The sequence below is a fragment of the Typopeltis vanoorti genome, chromosome 15, assembly GCF_054136105.1.
Source record: "Typopeltis vanoorti isolate ZY-2024b chromosome 15, IOZ_Tvanoo_1.0, whole genome shotgun sequence".
Classification (NCBI taxonomy): Eukaryota; Metazoa; Arthropoda; class Arachnida; order Uropygi; family Thelyphonidae; genus Typopeltis; species Typopeltis vanoorti.
The window spans coordinates 34,826,228-34,848,214 of NC_143563.1; the positions used below are offsets into that span (position 1 = coordinate 34,826,228).

Sequence of the window (21,987 nt, forward strand, 5' to 3'; positions counted from 1 at the left end):
TGTGGCAAGTGTAAGGTCATGTACTTTGGGAGAAGAGATCACAAGCTATGTGCACTACATCGATGAAATTGGACCATAGGAAATTGATGAGGCCAGGGATTTGGGAGTGAATATTGGCAGGAAGTTGATGTTTATGAGAGCATATTGAAAAAGTGGCCAAAACAGTTCATCAGCTTACTTGGATGTCAAAGAGTTACATACAGATAAGCAGGGATAGAACGGTTATTATTCCTCTTTATAAGGCCACATGGTTACCTGGATTCCTTGGAATGAGGTAGTGGTGAAGAGGTGTCCAAGATTGTGATAAGTCTATGAAATGTGCCATAATGAGGGTAAATTGAATATCTTGATATTCAATTTACCCTCATTAGGGAACATTGATATTCAATTTGATTCATATTCAATTGATTGATATTCAGTTTACCCTTTGCCAGCCTGGTTAGTCGAGTGGTTAGTGTATCCGCTCTCCAGGCTGTGGGTTCGAATCCCACCATGGGCATGGATGTTTGTGATTGTCTGTGAAAATACTAGTAGTGGTAGGCAGTAGATGGCACTGGTGTAGATGATGATGGAGACAGAGAGATGTGCCCTCCCTCGATGAGTGTTAGGACTCCCTGGAGGTGTTGTGTAATAATAATAATAATAATAATCTGGTTTGTTTCTCTTTGCTTAAAGCTATTTTTAGTATGTCTTTCTTTAATTTTAGGATATTCAGGATATTAATAAAGCATACTTCAATTTCAGTGTTATTGAACAGTTAGGTGGAAAACAACGTGTCATGCAACTTCTTACTCATGATGACCCTAATGTTCGATACCAAGCTTTATTGTGTGTACAGAAATTAATGGTTCATAATTGGTAAGATGAAATTTTTAGTTGCATTATTATTATTATCATTCCTCCCCGAGAAACTCTTTCAAGCACAGTATTACTCTGAGTTACTCAATTTCATTATTCTTACAGCTCATTCTGAACATTATTATGCTTAAAAAATCATATTCTCTTGAAAGAGAAAACAAATTGTTTGCTCTCTCACACACACTGTCACTCACTCACTCCTTTCAACAGTGCCTTTTTGAAAATATCAGTCTTTTTCTATCTGGATTTGTTTCTGATATACTTGTCTGCAGTCATCTTAAGCATTTCATCATAGAAAAAGATGTTCTGTTGAGTAGCACATGTGATTCAAACATTATCAAAAATTAGAAACAATTTGAACACATTTAAAACTGATATTGTCGATTTCCAGTGAAGTGAATACGAGAATCATACATTTGCCTAAAGTTATCATATAGCAATGATAGCGAGTTACAGGACTTTTAGCCTTTTTGAGCCAGATTTAGTTTGCACGATGAGAATAATCAGATGCTATGTTGGGAAAAAATAAGAAAATATCAAAGGCAGAGTTAAAATTTGGCCATGATCAGAAGCAGAACTAATCTTTCTCTTGCACCACAATTTACTAAGATAGCACTCTGTTTTCTTATAATTACCAAATGTTATAGATCGATTAATTTTAGACTGCTGTTAATAAAATGAGATCACTTCAAGGTCAAAGCTGGAGTGGGAGAAAACTTCCACATAACCTGTAAGAAATGCAAAGAATTTTGTTTTAAAAGTCGAATACCATAAGTAGGTATACTAATAAGAGTAAACAAGATGAGAAAACTCATGGAAAATTTTGATATTTTATCATAAAATTTTCACTGTTTTACTGACATCTTCAGTACAGAAATGGAATAGCAATTAAATAGTTTTTTTTTTTAATTTTAAAAAGCACCACCATAGTAGCTAAATTAAGGTAACAAAAAACACTCGACAATTGCCTAACTTAGGAGGGGACAAAATGTGTGTGTTTGTGTATATTCCTTCTCTCTGCTCTTCTAAGTTAGGAAAATCCATGAACATGGAATTTTGTATATCCTAGAGCAGTGGTGGCGAACCTTTTTATGCATGCATGTCAAAAATTCACAAATCAAGTTGCTGATGTGCTGGGCAGTTTTTAATAGGGGAAAAATTAAAAGACAGTTAATTTAACTTCATTGATTGAATTAATTAATTTAACAAATATAAAAGTACATTTAAATTAGTTATCAATCACTGACTAATGAAATCTTGTAGCATATTGTAGTTTCCTCAGGCCAACATCATTAAATTAATTGGTGCTAATTTTCATTGACATATCCCATTCTGATCACCAAAAATTTATAATATTATTCAGTGTAAAATTGATTATTGCATTATTAAATTGATTTTAACGATGTTGGTTTGAAAAAAAAAAAAAAGGTAGTGAGAAAAATATTTATGCATTGTAACTCACCATAGAAGTCAGCTGAGCAGGGGAAGCAGCAGAAGAATGTCAACTTGTCGGCGAAACCATATTTACCATATTTACTCGAATATAATTTGCCCTCATGTATAACTAGTACCCCTGATTTTACTTTACAAAAACAAGACATTAAAAAGTTTTGCATATACCTTGCACAGGAAAAAAAAAATGTTTAAACATGTTCATGTCGAGGCGATAGTAACTCGCTCCCCACAGTTAACAACATGCCCTCCCCAACATCCATTATACTGCAGATGCAAGAAAAAACAAGTGTTTATTGTATCCCTGAATAAGGTACAGAGGCTTTTGCAGTTTGTGTAATATATTTCTCAACAATTGTGCAATAAAGACAGCAGGATAACCCTGCTGTCTTTATTTTTTTTTATTCCAGAAGCAGGATAACCCTGCTTCTGGAATAAAAACAATCCTAACTAATGAATCATATGTCCTCTCTCACAGAAACTATGCTGTATAGAGTTAAGCAAAACCATATGTTGCACCGGAAACACTATCTAACTAAAATCTATTGTCCAATTTTTCAATTACATGAAATAAATGTTTATTTTATTGCATTTGAAATTCTCAATGTCATTATGACAGATCACAAAGGTTAACTTCAAATAAAATTCTACCACGAATTGAAACATGCCATATAATGAGTGTGTGAGTTCGCCTGCCAGCTCAAACACAAACAAGCAGCATTAAAATTCAACTAAGGGTTGAAACCTTGTGTGAGTCGAGCCTTCCAGTAATAAGAGGTTCACTCAGAACGATAAACGACATTCCGTCATGAATGTGTTAAAATAAAAAATATATAGTGAATGTTGTTATGACAGTTTCAGATGTTGTGGAATTCGGTTGATGACAATTAGCATTTCAACTCAACAATTGTCAGTTGCCTTTGTCTTTGGGTCACACGATCTTTTGTTAATACTGCACCAATCATATGCAAGTCTTCATAGCTGCTCTCTTGTGTAAAACAAAATTTAACTTGTACATATTGTAACATTTTAAAAAAAAAAGGTTGAATAATTTATAAGTGTATAAAAGAATATCACCTGTAAATCATTGACGTGCCAGCAAAAAATTCTCGTGTGCCACCTCTGGCACGCATGCTATAGGTTCGCCATCTAGGTCCTAGAGCATTTTTAATGCTCTAGATGGTAAAAGGAGCTGGCATGTAGGCATCTTCCTTTATGGGTTGGTTTTCTGTAGGATAACCCTGCTTCTTTTTTTTTTATAAGGACCTCCAAAAATGGTAGTTTTTTTTTTTTTTCATCTTTTTCAGTTAACTTGATTTTGGTGTGGCAGTTGTTCAGATTATACATGAAGAAGTCCTCTATGTCTTAAGAGTGCAGGCAACAAAAACACTGTCAACATTACAGTGCCATATGTGTAGTTTTAAAGTTGCTTATGCCAAATATTTAGTGTGAAGATGTTATTAGACTAGATACCTAAACTCCTAATTCAGGGTGCCTTCTGTGGGTGCTCATAGCTTAGGACCCCACCACCACCACCGGCCACTGAGGCATGGATTCAAGAATTCCAAATCTTGAGAAGTTTAAACCAACCATATGTTCTACAGTCGCATTGGGTGAGTGTGGTGGGTCATCCATGGTTTTCTAAATCTGCTGCTGCTGCTTTCAAAGAAAGTCCTTAGTAAGTTTTCACTTACTAAGGTGAAGCATTGTAAAATTCTTCATAGCTTCTGACATGTTGCAATTCCAAAATGATTTCGTTTTCAGTATCAGTCATATCTGGCATTTCCTGGTTTGAATTCTTAAAACCACAATGAGCAAAGCAGTTTTGAATTGCTTTGCTGCTTATTTCTTGCCAACTGTCTGCAATAAATTATACTGCCTATAAAAAAGGTAACTTTGTGCTGATTTCTTTGGCCGTTGAAGATGACATCAGTAGATTTTCTTCAATTGTCCAAGGATGGAATGTACCAACCTTCCATGATACAATGTCTTCAAATTTTTTATGATTCCCATGTCCAGTAGCTCTACCAGGGACATGGTGTTAGCAGGAAGATATTCAAGTTGAATGAATGTTTTTCAAACAATCTAATTGAGGGTGTGCTGCACATTTGTCCAGAAGCAGAAGAATTTTTCTTGCAATTTCGTTGCAATTCTGCATCCAAACTCATTAGCCATGCCTGAAAAATAAAAGAAGTCATCCATACTTTCTTGTTGGCATAATACAGAACTGACAAACTGTCCATTCTAAGCCCTTTAAAACATTGAGGCTTGGCTCTTTTTCCAATAACTAAAAATTTTGTTTGTCACTTCCCGACATGTGACAGCAACACAACATGGTAACATGATCCATTGCTTTTTTTGAACCTCACAGCACTGTAAGTTTATAGCTCAGGGAACTGTGGTGTGGCACAGTAAAACAGACCTGTTTCATCAGCATTATAGATTTCATCAGGACTAAACTCTTGCAGCAATTTGGGTAGTTTAGTTGATTTCTACTGTTCAGTCCTTGAAGTATCAGCACTGTCCTTACTATGTGCATTCTTAAATTTTATTTCATATTTGGTTTTCCATTATGATAACCAACCATTTGTAGCTTAAAAGCTCACATGGCCCAACATTCTAGCTAATTGTTTTGATTTGGTTTTTAACATTTCACCAATGACACGCATGCCTCATCCAGTTACAATAGAGAACCATTGATGGAGCCTCCTCAGCGTCTGGATTCTTGCTTCCATTTTTGGGATTTTCCTTGTTGTCCATCGCACGATACCCATTTGTCTCACAATTTGTTCTGCTGACTTAGCAAACGTGCGATTGTAGATTTTGGAACACTGGTTATCTCTGCCAGCTGACGATGACTGGTGTTAGATGGTTAGCTTTTTATTTTGTCAAGTAAGGCGATTTTATCTGTTAACGTTAAATCTTTCCATGGCATCTTGACAACAGGCCTAATAAAAACAAAACAAAAAATTAAATTGCTACACTGTTTATTCCACTTTTTTACTAAAAAATTAACACACATGAATGCACACCTGTTTCATGTGTGTGTTACACGAACGCTACCTAATCAAAAGTACGCTGCCTAACAGTCACTGTAAGTAGAATCATTACACTGTCAGAATGTGCACGTCCTCTCTACTCTATATCCCGGCACTGAACAACAGCAACACTCTCTATGCAAATCACTGCACATGCGCTATCTACAGCCACTGTCCCAATAAAGCAGCAACTTGGTTATATTCTCGATTTGTTTCCATTCTTCAATATTTGTCCTAAATAAACGGCTGCCCCAATTAACCGGAATCTACTGTAATATATATTATTATCATCATCATCAATTTCCTGATTTGTACCCCCAAGAGGTGTTCAGGTTATTATGACAGTACATGATTAAGTTTGCATTATTATTAATCTCCTGTCAACAATTTTCCTCCAAATCAATCTGTTACTTGTGAGCACTCCAATATACCCATTCTATTTAAGTGACCATAACACCTTAGATTATCTCTGCTGACACATTCTTGAATGCTAATAATATCAAGTTCCTTTCTAATATCTTCATTTTTAATATGATTCTGCCATTGATACAATTGGTGTACTTCCCTCACTTTTCTCAGAACCCTCATATCGGTGGTCTCCGGTCTTTGATCAAGTGCTTTATTTCTAACCACCTCTCAGATCCATAACTTAAAACTGGTTTGAACACTGTCTTGTATACTGCTAGTTTGATGTTTTAGCTAATTTCTCTCTTATTCTATATAAATTTATTCAACTGGCTACCATCATACCAGCTTTGCTTATTCTGTTGTCTATTTCCAGATTTAATCTGCCATCTTCACTAAAAACTGTGCCTAAACTTGTTCTCTAGGATTCCATTCAGAATGCAGTTGAAGTTTTCTGTGCTTCTGCCTATTTTCATAGTTTTCGTCTTTTTATTGCTGATTTTCATGTCAAATTTGTTACAGTTATTCAATTTAGTTACTGAATCCTGAAGACTTGTGCTAGGTGTGTTTAGGAGTACAACATTATCTGTATAAGAAGAGCAAAGTTTGACATCTCCAATTCTAATATCAGGCTTGATGCCACTTTCTTTCATAATGTGATTCATATAGATGATGAATAAGAGAGTAAAGATAATGCACATCCTTGTCTTACCGCTGATTTTACATCAAACCATCTTCCTGTTTCCTTCAATTTTAATTGCTGACTGACAATTTAAATGTAGACTGTATTGCTCTGTATAATGTGCCATTCACCCCATATAATTGTAGTGTTTGGAAAAGCTTTTCTCTGGGTACCTTGTCATAAGCCTTTTCCAGATCTACAAAACTCAAGTAACAGATCCTTGTCATATTCCCATGATTTCTGAACTATTTGTCTTAAAGTGAAAATCTAATGTTGACAACCTCTATTTGGCCTGAACCCAGCTTGTTCTTTTCCAAGCTTCTCTTCCACAATCTTTCTCAACTTTTTTTCAAGTATGCTTGCATAAATCTTACTAGGAACACAGTAGAGAAATTCCTCTGTAATTCTCACATTCAGCTTTATTCCCTTTTTTTATAGTTGGGTACTATGAAGTTCTACTCCAATCATTGGGAATTCAACCGTCTGACCAGGCTCTCTGAATTATGCAGTGTGACGACTGCAAAATAACTTTTATATCTCCATATGTAAGCATTTCTGGTCGAATATAATCTACTCCAGCTGCCTTTCCATATTTTAAGTTTTTGACAGCTTTTTCTATCTCAAGTATTGATTATCTACTCCTCTTTGCATTCCTCTTGAAAATTTACTAGTATCGTTCTGTCACTGCTTCATTCATTTAACAGTCTTTCAAAGTAATTAATTCCAGACATCTAGGATATCTTTATCTTCAGTTTCATGTCATCTTTATCATCTTTGATTCCTTTCAGTACTCTTTTCCCCATTTGTAAGCCTTTTCAATAGCCTCCAAAACATTTTCCCACCCTCCTGATATTTATTTTCTAAATTCTTACAAAAGTCTTCTCATGACTTTTGTTTAGCTACTTTTACACACAGCTTAGGTCTCTTACAATTTTTTCTGTATTCTTTTTAGGGCATCTGCCAACTTATTTGTTAGGAACTTTTCGTATACGATCTTCTATTCCAGGACTGCTTCTTTAACTTCTTGTGTCCACTATTTTATTCTTATTTTTCTATATATATATGTATTTTTTCACTGAGACTCCAAGGTTTGGTTCGTGTTTTTAATTTGTTTTATTTTTTCTTCAATAATGTTTATATAGTTGAGTTTACAATTTACTTGTAAAAGCTGCTCAACTGTAATTTTTTTAAAACTTTCTTACATACTGTTCTTTTCAAGGTGATATCCATTTTTATCCTGCTTAGTATTAAGTGATGGTCACTTCCAATTTCAAATCCTCTGTACACTTATATCCTGAACAAGCATGAAGATATCACTATCAGCAATGATGTAGTCAGTGAGGCTTTTATTTCTTGTGTCTTCCCTTCATGTGAACTTGTGCACATCTTTATGTTAAAACATGATGTTAGTAATGACTAGTCCATGTTCTGAGCAGAAGTCCAGTAAATGTAGATACCGCTGTTGTAGATGATGTGGTTCGCTGTAGTTGGTAAATTGAATGGTGGAGATGGAGAGTTGTAGGGTAGGTGCCCTTCCTCGATGAGTCTTTGGATTCCTTGGAGGTGTCTTGTAATAATAATAGTAAATACTTACCATTATTATTATTTTTTGTCCTTTTCTCCAAATTTTACCAAAATGTTCCTAATATGTATGGTGGGATTCATTTCCTGCACCGCTGTTCAGATCTCCAGCAAGGACCACTTTTCCATTTTCTTTATGTCAGCTGCCTGTTCTAATGACTCGGAAAATTCCTTCACTTCTTCCATAAAGGAACTGTCTATGAAACAATGAAATTTATTTGTAACATAGTTACAAATAAATTTCATTGTTCGTGTCCCCATTTTGAATTTTGCCCACATAACTCTACTTGAAACCGCCTTCCAATCAAGATATTTATCTTCATGTTTGGTGTTGAATGCTATTGTTACTCTTTCCTTTCCTTGATCATTATTGCTTGAAAATAACATTCTATACTTATTATTTAGTAAGATCTCATCTGTTTTTTTCTTCTTTGTCGAATACTATATTAATATTATTAATTATTTCAAAAGATGAATAGGAACTTTAAAGGTAAGGAAAAAACAAACATATGTAACTCGACATAAACTTTTTTTATATATTTAGAATCCTTAAAATGATTGCATAGAAAACATAACTTATTGGGGCTTTGGTCCCCTAAGTGCTACTTATTTTTGTATAAATTGATCTATCAGTGAATGATGCTCTCATATTCAACACTTGTTGGTCAACTGGCCATTAAGCAAACAGAAACTGTTTTTAAATATTTTCCTCTTATTTTATTTTTTCTTGGAAATACGTCATTTCTTTTCTTGTGTTAGGTTCTTTGGCAGAGTTGGATCTTCATAGGCTACTTCAGTTGTTTTTTTTTAAGTTTTTTTTATTGCTGATTGAATTTTTTTCTTCATTGATAACTGAATTGATGTTGAAGGAACTGAATCTGAAGTTGCAGTAACCTCAGATGCCGAATCACTAACTTCAATTCAAAATCTATTTGTTCTTCTTTTTATTATTATAAAGGCCTTCCAGTAAGTCTGTGATTATCTTCATTATTGTATATTTGTGTGTGTATTCTATGTATATATACAGGGTGATTCAGAACTCTTGGGCCAAACTTTAAGGGATGATAGAACACACCTAAATAAGCACATTTCATCATGCAATGCATGGTCCGAACTCAAGCGGTGAAGCACTAGAGGCCGTTTTCCAGTGAACACTTATAAGCGCTGGTTTTTGCAGTCGTTATTTCTGCTGTGGAGTGCAAAAAGGATAGATTCTTTCACAAATCAGGAGAAGGCTGACATGCATTTCATTTATAGAGCTGCGGACGGGAATGCGAGGGAAGCCCAAAGACTGTACTGAGAGTGCTTTCCAACTAGACGTGTGCCTGATCATAAAATCTTTCGGTGATTGCACTGGTATCCGTGCGAAATGGGCTCCTTTGTCAGCGGCATGCAGGATACAGGGTGTGCAAGGAGTGTGAGGATGGCATGTGATGCAGAGGAAATTCTACATAGGTTGCAGATAGTTTCGAATGTAGCATGCGAGCAATTTCCCATGCTGAACGTGTACCCTAATCGACGGTGTGGAGTTCTATGAGATGAACGATTACACCCCTACCATGCACAGAGGGTGCACGCCTTGACACCTGCAGATTACTGGCCTCGTGTGAATTTGCACAGTGATTCTTGCAGCAGACTGCAGTGCAGCTCGACTTTGATGCACATGTCTTATTCACTGACGAATTCCTTTACACGTGAGGGCATTTTTAATACCCACAATTATCATGTGTGGGCGAGCAGAAATCCGCATGCCACACGTCCGCATTTATACCAGTGGTATTTCTCCATAAATGTTTGGGTTGGAATCTTACATGACCATTTGATTGGCCCATACCCTCTGCCAGCATGACTGAATGGTCAAACGTACCTTGTATTTTTACAAGAGATCTTGCCAGAATTACTGAACCCTGTTCCAACAAACAGACATGTATGCGGTTCCAACACGACGGAGCGCCACTCGATTTCAGCGTGGATGTGTGGAATGCCTTGGATGCAACATTTCCAGGATGATGGATTAGTCGCCACGATCGCCCGATCTCTCATGTCTGGACTTTTTCCTATGGGGCCATATGAAAACCCTGATCTATGATAGCCCCATTGATTCCAATGAAGACTTATTGCCAGGATTTCTATTGCCACTGCTGCTGTACAAGAAATGCCTGCTGTTTTTGCCAATCACTATGTCGAAGGTGTGAAGCCTACATTAATGTTGACAGTCACTCTTTTGAGCAGTTTCTGTAATTTGTTCAATAAAATTCTTTAATTTATGTTCTTTAATTTCTGCAATTGTTTCAAATCTCCTCTGTCGTTCTTGTGTTTCTTCATTTCCAGACACAGTAATCACCCCTACTAACCCCTAGCACTTCACCGCTTGAGTTCGGACCATGCATTGTATGACGAAAAGTGCTTGTTTAGGTGTGTTCTATCACCCCTTAAAGTTTGGCCCAAGAGTTCTGAATCACCCTGTATATATATTGCATATAAATTTGCTAAAGGAAAATCCATTCCCATGCTGTCATGTGTGCTTCTTCAGTAGAAAAAGTCATTAATTCATCATCATCATCATCTTCATCAAATTCCTGCCATGTACCCTCAAGGGGTGTACAGGATACGATAGTACTAAAAAATTTACATCATTAATAACTTCCTACCTACAATTTTCCTCCAGATCAGTCTGTTACTTGTCAAAACTCCAATATTATCAGATCTTATATTTCTGTCGTCTAAGGCACTTTGTACCTTATCAATCCACCAATATCTTGGTCTTCCTCTTGGTTGTTTTCCTGCCAACCTGGCAGAGAACACTTGTTTTGCCAATCGACACCATATAACTGTAGCGTATTGAATAGCTTCTCTCTTGGGACCTTATCATATACCTTTTCCAGATCTACAAAACTCAAATAGAGATCTTTTTTATATTCTCATGATTTCTCCGCTATTTGTCGTAAAGTGAAGATCTGATCCTGACAGCCTCTATTTGGCCTGAATCCAGCTTGTTCTTCACCAAGCTTTTCTTCTACAATTCTTCTCAACCGTTTCTCAAGTATACTTGCATAGATCTTGCCAGGAACACTCAGTAGGGAAATACCTCTGTAATTCTCACATTCAGTTTTATTTCCCTTTTTATATATGGGTATTATGAGAGCTCTACTCCAATCATCGGGAATTCGTCCCTCTGTCCAGCCCTTCAGAACTATGCAGTGCAGCTACTGCAAGACTTTTATCCCACCATACTTCAGCATTTCTGGTCGAATATCATCTACTCTTGTTGCCTTTTCACATTTTAAGCATTTGATGGCTCTTTCTACTTCAAATATGATATGCATTCCTGACTGTATACCTGTTGGGTGTTTTTTACTACTGTGCTATCACTGCTTGTTTCATTTAGCAATTTCTCGAAGTATTTACTCCATACTTCAAGGATATCTTTTTCTCCCATTTTCATGTCACCTTTATCATTGCTAACTCCTTTTACAGTACTCTTTCCTCTATTTCTAAGCTTCTTTTTCAACAACCTCCAAAATATTTTGCCATCTTCTTGATATTTATTTTCTATGTTCTTGCTTTCTATGTTATTTAAGAAATGGGCTGCCGAGTTTAAATGTGGCCATACTAGCCTTGAAGATGATCCATGAAGGACGTCCAAAAAGTGTAAGAACACCAAAATCATTGATCAAGTACACGATATGGTATTGGATGGCCGGCGAGTCAAAGTGCCTTAAATTGCTGAGACTATAGGCATTTCAAAAGAATGTGTAGGATATATTTTGCATGAAGAATTGCATATGAAAAAGCTTTGCGCAAGATGGGTGACATGCTTGCTCACAGCAGATCAAAAACACATTTGTATGAAAATCTCTGAACAGTGCTTGGAGCGTTTTAACAAGAATAAAACTGATTTTGTGCGTCGATTTATTACTATGGATGAGACTTGGATTCACCATTACACATCAGAATCCAAACAGCAGTCAAAACAGTGGACAGAAGCCTGTTGTTCAGCGCCAAAGATGACAAAGTCGGTTCCATCAGCAGGAAGGGTCATGGCATCAGTGTTTTGGGATGCTAAAAGTATTTTGTTTATTAATTATCTTGAAAAGGGTAAATCAGTAACCGTGGAATATTATTCCAATCTTTTAACCAGACTAGATGAAAAAATTCATGAGAAAAGTTCCAGTTTGCAGAAGAAGAAAAAATCATCTTTCATCTGGACAATGCACCTGCCCTCAAAAGTGTTTTGACAATGGGAAAATTAAGGGATCTGCAGTATGAATTGTTGGAACATCCACCCTATTCACCAAAATACCCCTCTGCAGCTGCAATCACCTCTTGATTGCAGCTGTAGAGGGGTATTTTGCAGATCGTAATGAGAACCATTACAGGGACGGGATAATGGCACTGGAGCATCACTGGAATAAATGTTTGTCTTAAGGGAGATTATGTTGAAAAATAAAAATAATTTTGAAATTATAGTCGTTTTTTCATTGTTAGGCCAGGAACTTTTCAGACCACTCTTGGATTAAATATTTAGCAAAATTGTAAAGATCATAGAAGTAATTTGTTATAAGGACTCCCTGGAGTCGCCCGTAATAATAATAATGGATTGTTTGCTTGTATTTGTTACAATGTTGGAAGTTTTTTTTCCCCACTTGGTTAGACTATAATAAATTTACTTTAATCCTTTATCCAAGTGTAAGCAAACAAAGTTTGCGCATGAAGTATCTTCAGGACTAGGGCGACTCGAGGTAAGGAGGTGCTTTGCATTATGGGATACTAAGGAAAGTGATCAGAACTTAGTCTGCCTTTACCACGAGTTACCCTAGTCCTGAAGATACTTCAGGTACAAACTTTGTTTGCTTACACTTGGATAAAGGATTAAACTAAATTTATCGTAGTCTAACCAAGTGGGAAAAAAGTTCCAACATCTTTCTCTAATCCAGAGTAATTTAATAATAAGGTGTGTCGCCTTTTGGCAACTGGCATATGGAAATATGAGTTCTGCATTGCTTCAACCTTGGTATCACCTCTGGTTGTGGCCCTTCCCATAATGCATAGCATTATACATGTCAGCAAGGAGATGTGCTTTGCATTATGGGATACTAAGGAAAGTGATAAGAACTTAGTCCACCTTTGCTACGAGTTGCCCTAGTCCTGAAAGATACTTCAGGCGCACTCTTTGTTTGCTTACACTTGAATAAAGGATTAAACTAAATTTATCATTGTTACAATGTTGTTTGCTATAGTGAGGGTCAGTCTTTGGATACAAATAAAAAAACTATTGTTTTATTACAAGTTCCCTTTTTTTTTTTTCAATTATAACTGATAAGGTTATCTTTTATCATTATCATCAAAGTTCTGATATATACTCTGGGAATGTACAGGATATTATGATAGTACTACATGAAAAAATTACATCATTACTAACTTACTATTGACAATTTTCCTCTAAATCAGTCTGTTATCTGGATTTTTTTGCTTGTCATTCTTCATTCCTTCTCCCATTTTGTTTAAGTGACCATACCACCTGAGATTATCTCTGCTAACACATTCCTAAATGTTAATGTTAAATTCTTTCCTAGTATCCTCATTTTTAATATGATGCTGTCATTGATGCCATCTGTTCACTTCCACTAATCTTTCTCAGAACCCTCATATCTGTGTATCTAGTCTTTGATCAAGTGTTTTATTTCTAACCCAACTGTCTGATTCATAAGCTAAAATTGGTTTGAAACAGATTATCTTTTATTGCAACCAGTATTTCTCCATTCTTAAAGTAACAGCTTGTCAGGGCATTTTTTTTTTTATTGAAGTTGTTCATTGGATAGGATATCATTACAAAGCTAAGTTTTTGTTAAGAAATAATATCATCCATATTGGGGAAAATCTGATCGGAGGAAGCTTGGTTCACAGACTTTTATAGTATTAAACTGACAACATGAGGGAATTAATCAGTTTTTTGATGAAAGAGGCATAATCTGTGGGTACCAGTTAAATTGCTTTATTACAAGTTCCTTTTTTATAAGTAGCATATATAAATTGTCTTTTCTTTTTTAAACATTTTCTCTTGAGAGAAAATTATATTAAATGCTTGAGAGAAAGTGTCTCTTGGAATAACTTTTTTATAACCCAATTTTTAGACTACTTCAGTTTGTCAATATAGAAAACTTCTGGAAAGCTTCTAGAGGTGGTAGAAGCTTTCCAGAAGACTTGGTATTGAGATAAGATATAAAATAACATAAACTATTTTGTTATTCTCTAGATAATTTTTATTAATAAAAGAACTATTTACTTTCTTGCTTTTGATTAGCATTGATCTGTTTTCATATCTATAGGGAATATCTTGGAAAACAATTAGAAAAAGAAACACGTTCCTCTGGTTGTAGCAGCAGCGGATGAAAAACATAGGAATTAGGATTTTTTTTTTTTTTCTTCCCCTCTTTAAAAATAATTTGTAATAGAAAGACATTCCAAATTATGTGATGAATGACTTGTTGGAAACCAGTTAAAATTTGACTTATTTTGATGAATATATCTCCTTATTCAGTTAATAATACCCTAATTTTTACTATTTTTGGAGTCACTAGATTATATATACAAAAGTATACGATAGTAACAAGAAATAACTGAATACAGGAATTTTTGCTTGTAGTTGCTGTTTGTCTTAACATAAATAGAGAGAATAATGTAAGTCATTTACCAACAGTATATGTGTATTTGTGGACAATGTGGTTTTGTTATATTGTACAAAAAATGCATATAGTTTTTTTAATTCTTTATGTATATATTAAATTCTGAATGGTCTCTGTAAAGTAATAAGGGAAAAACTTCTCTAAAATTTGTTTGATGATGATTACAATTTTTTAATTATCTGCTTTAAAGTATTTTTAAATATTGTTATTTGTATATGTCACAAATGTGAAATGTACTTAGAATTTAAAGTAGTTAAAAATAGGTGCTGTAAATATTTATTTAATGGAAGAAATGTTGGCTGACCTGACTATTAAATTTTGTTGTTTAAAAATATATCTTCTATATCTTGTTGTTTGAATGAAATAATTTAAATGGTACAGAGAGAGATAAGAACGCACTTTTATTTAATTTTAATAATGAGAAGACTAGCCATTTCATATTGAATCTTTTTACCTGTACACTTCACGAGGAGAGAAAAGTTCTCAGAATAAATATAGTCCCTTGAATATTGGTAATAGGATACTGTATTCACGTCTGATCGTAGAATAATGATTATAGTAAGTCCCAGAAAGCTACCTTTATTTTCAATGCTATTTAAAAGCGGATTCACTATAACATATGTTGCAAACAACCAAACTATATCTTTTATCTTACAAGTCTAATGAGAATTGACTTCAGTTTTTATCTTGACTTTTATTAATAGATTCAAATGTTTTCAATTCCAGAAGAGATACTAAATAATGAAATTAAGAACTAAGAATTTTGTTTTAAGTTATAGCCATACCTAGTTAGGCTGATGTTCAGTCAAATTTGTGGTACTGTGTTGTTTTGGACCAAGATTTTTTTTTTCCCCTCTCTAAAAAAAATAGTATTAAACATCTAAGTTTAAATTTTTATAGTATTTTATTATTTTTATATGTCATGATATGCATTACAACTTAGAGAAGCGTATCTTGTTGAATGTAAATAAACATTCACAGACATTATGGCGAGCATTTTCTTCTTTGACTTTCATTCAAGCATTATGGGCTTCTGTGCTTCTTTTCTCTTTCTTGTTGTTTGCTGCTCTATCTCTTAAATATGTGTTTTAATGAAATTGACTCAATACTATATTACTCTGTATTTTTGCATTCTGCAACACAGACTTTTGTGAAGCAGAAGAAAGTAGAGTAAGGCTAAAGAAACAGTGCATAATATTGGTTATGAAATAAAGATGAATTTTGTAGTTTTAAAAGAAAGTGTTCCAGAGAATCATCTAATAAATTATAAATCTTTTAATTAACATGACATCACTGTTTGTCACAGAAACCGAAATTCTATAAATTTACATCATTGAGGAATATGAAACTACATGCACCACTACAGCATAAGAAAAAGTTAGAAAAAAAAATGCCGAATGTGTTATATGCCTATAAAATGTTTAAGACATCTGATATTACTGTATGTAATAAGCAGTAATGTTTGTGTACTGGGATACTAATATTAATTTGAAAGAAGGATGGCCAAATGGAGCCAAACCCAGCTCTCAGAAGTTATTGGATTTGTCACATATCATACTAAAAATATTTGTAAATTATTGAGTTACACTACATATAATTATTGACATTATGTACATACAACATCTCATACCTTACTATTGCATCGAAACAGTATTTGGGCACTTATATGAAAGCAATTTCCCATGGTAAATTTCAATAAACAAAGTTGAGAAATTGCTTGATAATAGCAATCCAGTTTATTCCTTCTGTTACGTCTTTATCTGAGTTTGCCCTTGGCAGAAACTTGCCCAAGATTGATAATTCCCCATTATGATCTCATTATGAGGTTAACAAAATTAATGCTTTTCAAAGTTGAATTTCTAGTAACATTTCATATAAATTAGTTTATTGTCAAGATTTAAAAAATTAATTTAAAAAAACTTAATAATCTGCCAAGTAATTGATAAATAAGCAGTATATAGGATAAAATTAAATATCGGAAAAGACATTTCCCCTTTATAGTCCAGTGGTCCAAACTAAAGTTTTTGTCAAAAATGACCTGGCAAAATTTGGTTATATCAGTTCAAATAACTTATCATTAAATCCAGCAAAACACTCTGAGAACAAATTTTAAAATTTAATATTTCATGCTAAATTTTAAAAGTTGTGTCACTGTAAATAAACTTTATACAAGGTATGGTTAGCTGGATCTGTTCATAAAAGTTATATAGTTTTAAATATATTGCATATGTAAGATTTATTTATAAACTAATTTTATGTGTTGTCTGATTTGAACAGTTTATGAATTATGACTATATGAAAATAATTTCATTAATGTTTGCATGAAATTCACTTCTACTACTATTTGATATAATTTGTATCTGCTGTGTGATTGCATTCTGCACAAACATTTTTTATTTAAAAAAATTGTAAATTTTAGATTATTAATTGGCTTTGGTGACTGACAGTGATGTAAAGTTGATACATTATGTAATAGTTAATTTATGAAATTTCTACAGCTGGGTTTTGATATTCCTAGTGGACTGATACCGGTATTGCAAATAAACTAGAAGTATTTTTCATTACAGTTTCTTAAAAAATGTCACTTCCATCATTACTAGTTCTCTCAGGAACATCAGAATAAGCTTGCTGATTCTGATTAAGTTTTGTAATTTTTATATATTAGAGACCACTGAGTTTTAAAGAAATGAAAACTGTTTCCTGTTCATTGATAGAGTACTAAAAATGATTCTTTGGATGATGCTCTTCACTTTTTAAATGCAAAATAATCCCCTGTAGGATCTTCAAGCCATGGGTAGTTCTGTGGGCATTCCATACAACTGTGAAGGCGAATTGTTTCTCCTGGGAGCTCACGAGTGGTCAAGGGGCATGCATTTGGTAAGGAACAATAGGCTTGCCCTTTAACATCACACTTTTCTTTCCATGGGGCAAAATCTCGAATTGATGATAATTCTGTTGGCTGCTGCATCCATTGAAGTACCTGAGTCATAGTAACAAAATAGATATCATTCTTATCTAATACTTCATCTATCCACTGAATCAGAGCATCTAAGTACTCTTGGTTCAGCTTCAACCAACCAGCATGGAAGTAAAGACCAACAGGTGCACGATTGGTTCGGTAGTGACGTTCAAGGTTATGGTTGAGAAAGTTGTAGAACTGTTCTCCAGAGATAATGTTGCTACAACTGTCAACCATAGCACAACCTGCCAGCTCTTCATCAAAATTTGGATCATCTCGACGATCTAATTCATTCATTACCAACTCCCATACAGCATGGGATCTTGTTGGGCAGTTTTGTCCATTACCATGACACTTATGTGGCATCCTGAAATACAAGGTGTAAGGCCATAGTGGAGGATTACTAAGTGGAGCTGTGACAGTGGAATCATACAAGAATGCTTGCTCTTCCATCATTGAAAATTGGTTGTTTCCACCAACTCGAAGATAGGGTGCCCTGACACCAACAATGGAATTATCAGTGATATTAGCAAACCTCTCAATGATTAAACGCACACCTGCCATCTCTTTAGCCCATGTCTCTAGATTTGCTTCACTCCAGTATTTCTCATCAGGACGGTGCCTGAAAGAGTAAAATTAGTGAGAGTTAGATAAAATTCTGAATAATGATACAGTAATTGCACAATTATCCATTTCCATTAGGAAATCTATTTTCCCCTTAACCAGTTAGCTTTAAAAGTACATGTAGCTGAAGCTGTTCCAGGAGTCAATCAACATGTTAATCTATTAAAAGAGTAAACTCAGCATTTGATTATTTAATGGCTGGATAAACAGGCAATTACTGTATATTTAAAATACTAAATATGATGAAACTGAATAATCTCACACCTTCAATAAAACTTATATTGTAAGAACTTCATAAATCTTATCACATTTCAGTTTCGAAAAAAAAAAAAAAAATAGAATAGATAATAATCTGATATTATTTTGCTGATATCTATACAGTCAACTTTCCCTATAGCAAACTTGTAGAGACTAAAGAAATAGTTTGTTATAATAATCAGCTGTTATAGTAAGTTTCTTTTAGCACAGCATTGTATCAATGGGACTTTTCAGTACTTTTGAATACAGTTTGCTATAATGAGAGTAAACTGTATTATCTCAGAGTTTGATGATTTCAGACAGCAATTTCTTGTTTCAGATTTGTGTGAGACATTTTGAATAATTATCATTATTATTTTTTTTTATTATTATTACGTGTGACCTCCAGGGAGTCCAAAGACTCATCAAGGGAGGGCACCTACTCCACAACTCTGTCTCTACCACTCAATTCACCAACTACAATGAACTGCAATTACCATCATTATCTACACCAATGGCATCTACAGCCCACCACTACGACTAGTATTTTCGCAGACAATCACAAACATCCATGCCCACAGCAGGATTTGAACCCACAGCCTTTTGGCTGGAGAGTGGATATGCTAACCAGTTGGCCAACATCATACAAGCCTTTTTTTTTTTTTTTTAACATGGAAATAGGATTACACTTCATACTCTTTTTACTTTTTTAAAAATCATTATTTCTAGTGCTCTTTTTTTTTATAATAATGCTGATGGAAAGGGGAAAAAAATTATTTTCATAGTTGGTTAATTTCATTAAAGTTGGTGGTCTTAAACATTTCTCAAAACTTATCAACATGTGAAATCAGTACATATTATACATACATTTTATCTTTCATAGAGTTAATAGGGTCAAATTAGGCACTTTATTATTACTATTGTAAGGGCACCTCCATAGAGTCCAAATGCTCATTGCAGGAGAACTATCCACACAATCTATCATACCTCTCCTTGAACCCATTAACAGACAGAGCACTCACAACTGACTCTGGCAACCTATTCCACTCTTTTACAACTCTCCAGGCAAAAAAATCTAGTCCTTGCACCTCTACTAACTACATCGTTATTCAACTTCCAGAGATGACATCTTGTTCTGGCCCCTCTAGCTGAGTGTAGAAACATTTCCCTTGCATCATTCCTATAAAACCCTGTAAACAACTTAAATGTTTCTATCATATCCCCTCTTTTCCTCATATCAACCAACTTCTGCAATCCACACACTCTCAATCTAGGCTCGTAGAGAACATTCCATGGACCACTCACCATCTTGGTCACTCACCTCTGAATCTTCTCCGCTGCTTCCTCATCCCCAAGAAATGAGACCAGACCTAAGCACAGTAATCCAGATGTGGACATATCAAAGCCTTATAGAGAAGAATAATAACATCCTTATCTCTACTTGTTAGTGTGTTCTTCAATAGCCAAGTAATCTTATGGGGCTATCTTAGCAATATGTCCTTTAAACTAACTCTCTGTCTAACCCCCCCCCCCCCATAAATCTCTAGCTTCATCTATTTCCTGGAATACAGTTCCAGAAATGTAGTACACAGCTTGTAATCTATTTATCCCAAAATGCAAACTTCATATTTCTCCATATTAAATTGACACCTATTATCTTTTACCCATATTGAGAGTCTGTTTAAGTCATCCTGATTAACTATTATTCTACCTATTCTAATTTCACATCATCAGCAAACAACTGAATATTTCCATTCAGGTTATTTCCTGTATTATTTATGTATAAATTAAACAGTAGTAGTCTCAGCACTGAACCTTGTAGCACACTTAGTCACCCATTTTAGTCTTGATTCTGCTCCTCCATATACCACTTTTTGATATCTGTCCAGCAGTCACCCTCTTATCCACACAACCAGTGTCATATCCATTCCCATTTGTAATTTGCATGGCAGAATTCCATCAAATGCCTTGCAAATTGCTCATACTCTTTTTACATACAAAATATTATTAAAGATGAGTAATCTATTTTGAAATGTCTTTGAAAACCTTCCTGTCACAGTTTTAAGTTTTCAGATTCTTGTGTGAGACATTTTGGATAATTATGCAAGCCTTTTTACATGGAAATATGATCACACTTCATACTCTTCACTTTTTTAGAAATCATTATTTCTAAGGTTTTTTTTTTATATATATATAATGCTGATGTCTTTAAAAGTAGAAAGGAAAAAAAAAACATAGTTGTTTTCATAGTTAATTTCATTAAAGCTGATGGTCTTAAACACTTATGCTGATAAATGTTTAATGTGACGTAAAATAACAGCAGGAATTTTTCAATCTAGAATAATGGAAATCTCTGTAATCTTAATATAAATAGCATGTATGAAGCAAGCATAATGCTCATTCTCTTATAACATATAGTAATCTCTCAAATATCCAACCCACAGCAGGAGAGCAATTTGCTGATGGCATGATTTGAGGGATTGGATAAGAGAAGGTACAATAGTGCTGTACCAGAAGTCAGGTGATATACCTAACCCATTCAAGGGTTGGGTGTAAGTTGTGTTTAGATGTCAGTCAGAACATAGATGTTGAAATAACGTGAATACAATTATCGAAGAAAGTCATGTAGCTTCATTTCAGCAATATAAATTAAATAGAAATAGGGGGATATTAAAGGTCCATCCTTATATCAAAGCCAAATATATGTAGAATCTTTGTTTCAAAAATTTGACCACAGAGCTTATGAGAATACAAGACAATTAAAAGACAAGCACTACTAGGCATTTGTATATTTGCCTTTTATTGTTGCTTTCAATAAAGGTTTCACTGGCTTAATAGCTGTTTTGAACTGGATGGCACTCTTCAGAGACAGTCAATGTCTTTTGAGTAGCACAAGTTAAGACAACTCTGATGCTGAGGATTGTATTTTCATAAGCTCTCTGGTCAGATTTTTGAAACTTTCAAAGATATTACATATTTGACTTTGAAATAAGGTTGGATCTTTAATATCCCCTATTTTTATTTAACATGAATGCAAAACATAAGATGGTCGATATATTTCATCCACCATGATTGGTTGGATGGTTGAAAAGGTACTACTTTTTTTTTTACTCAGTTACATTTATATATTTTTTTTTACATAATCCAGAAACCCTGCTTTAGAGACTACTAAATATAGAAATTTTTAAAGCCACTTTATGCTTCCAATATTGTCCCCACTGTGCAATGAAATTCATCTTCCTGGATATTCACAAACATCTGTACAAATGTTAGTTGAAGAGCAGGTATATTAAACACTAGGCCAAACCAGGTCAGTAATAAGATTAGTGAAATATTTTATTTTTGTTTTGTTCTGTTTCAGAATTCTATTAGCAAATATTATCTTTAAGCTATGTAGCAAATTAAGTTACCCACAAATTACTTTTTGCCCAACATTTTATTTGTAGGTTACGTAGAATACTTGCC

General features: G+C 34.3%; 2 protein-coding genes across 2 annotated transcripts in view; one reads left to right on the forward strand and one right to left on the reverse strand.

The window, feature by feature from the left end:
- VhaSFD (V-type proton ATPase subunit VhaSFD) overlaps window positions 1–15,036 on the forward strand; it is a 130,790-nt gene extending 115,754 nt beyond the window's left edge. The window contains exons 12-13 of the mRNA XM_090405842.1: window positions 745–858; window positions 14,346–15,036. Coding sequence (XP_090261968.1) covers window positions 745–858; window positions 14,346–14,409 — 178 coding nt within the window. The 3' untranslated portion in view covers window positions 14,410–15,036. The remainder of the gene's footprint in view (window positions 1–744; window positions 859–14,345) is intronic.
- Window positions 15,037–15,587: 551 nt separating this feature from the next.
- LOC150098596 (chitin deacetylase 1-like) overlaps window positions 15,588–21,987 on the reverse strand; it is a 42,666-nt gene continuing 36,266 nt past the window's right edge. Inside the window, exon 5 of the mRNA XM_090405841.1 lies at window positions 15,588–18,283. Coding sequence (XP_090261967.1) covers window positions 17,449–18,283 — 835 coding nt within the window. The 3' untranslated portion in view covers window positions 15,588–17,448. The remainder of the gene's footprint in view (window positions 18,284–21,987) is intronic.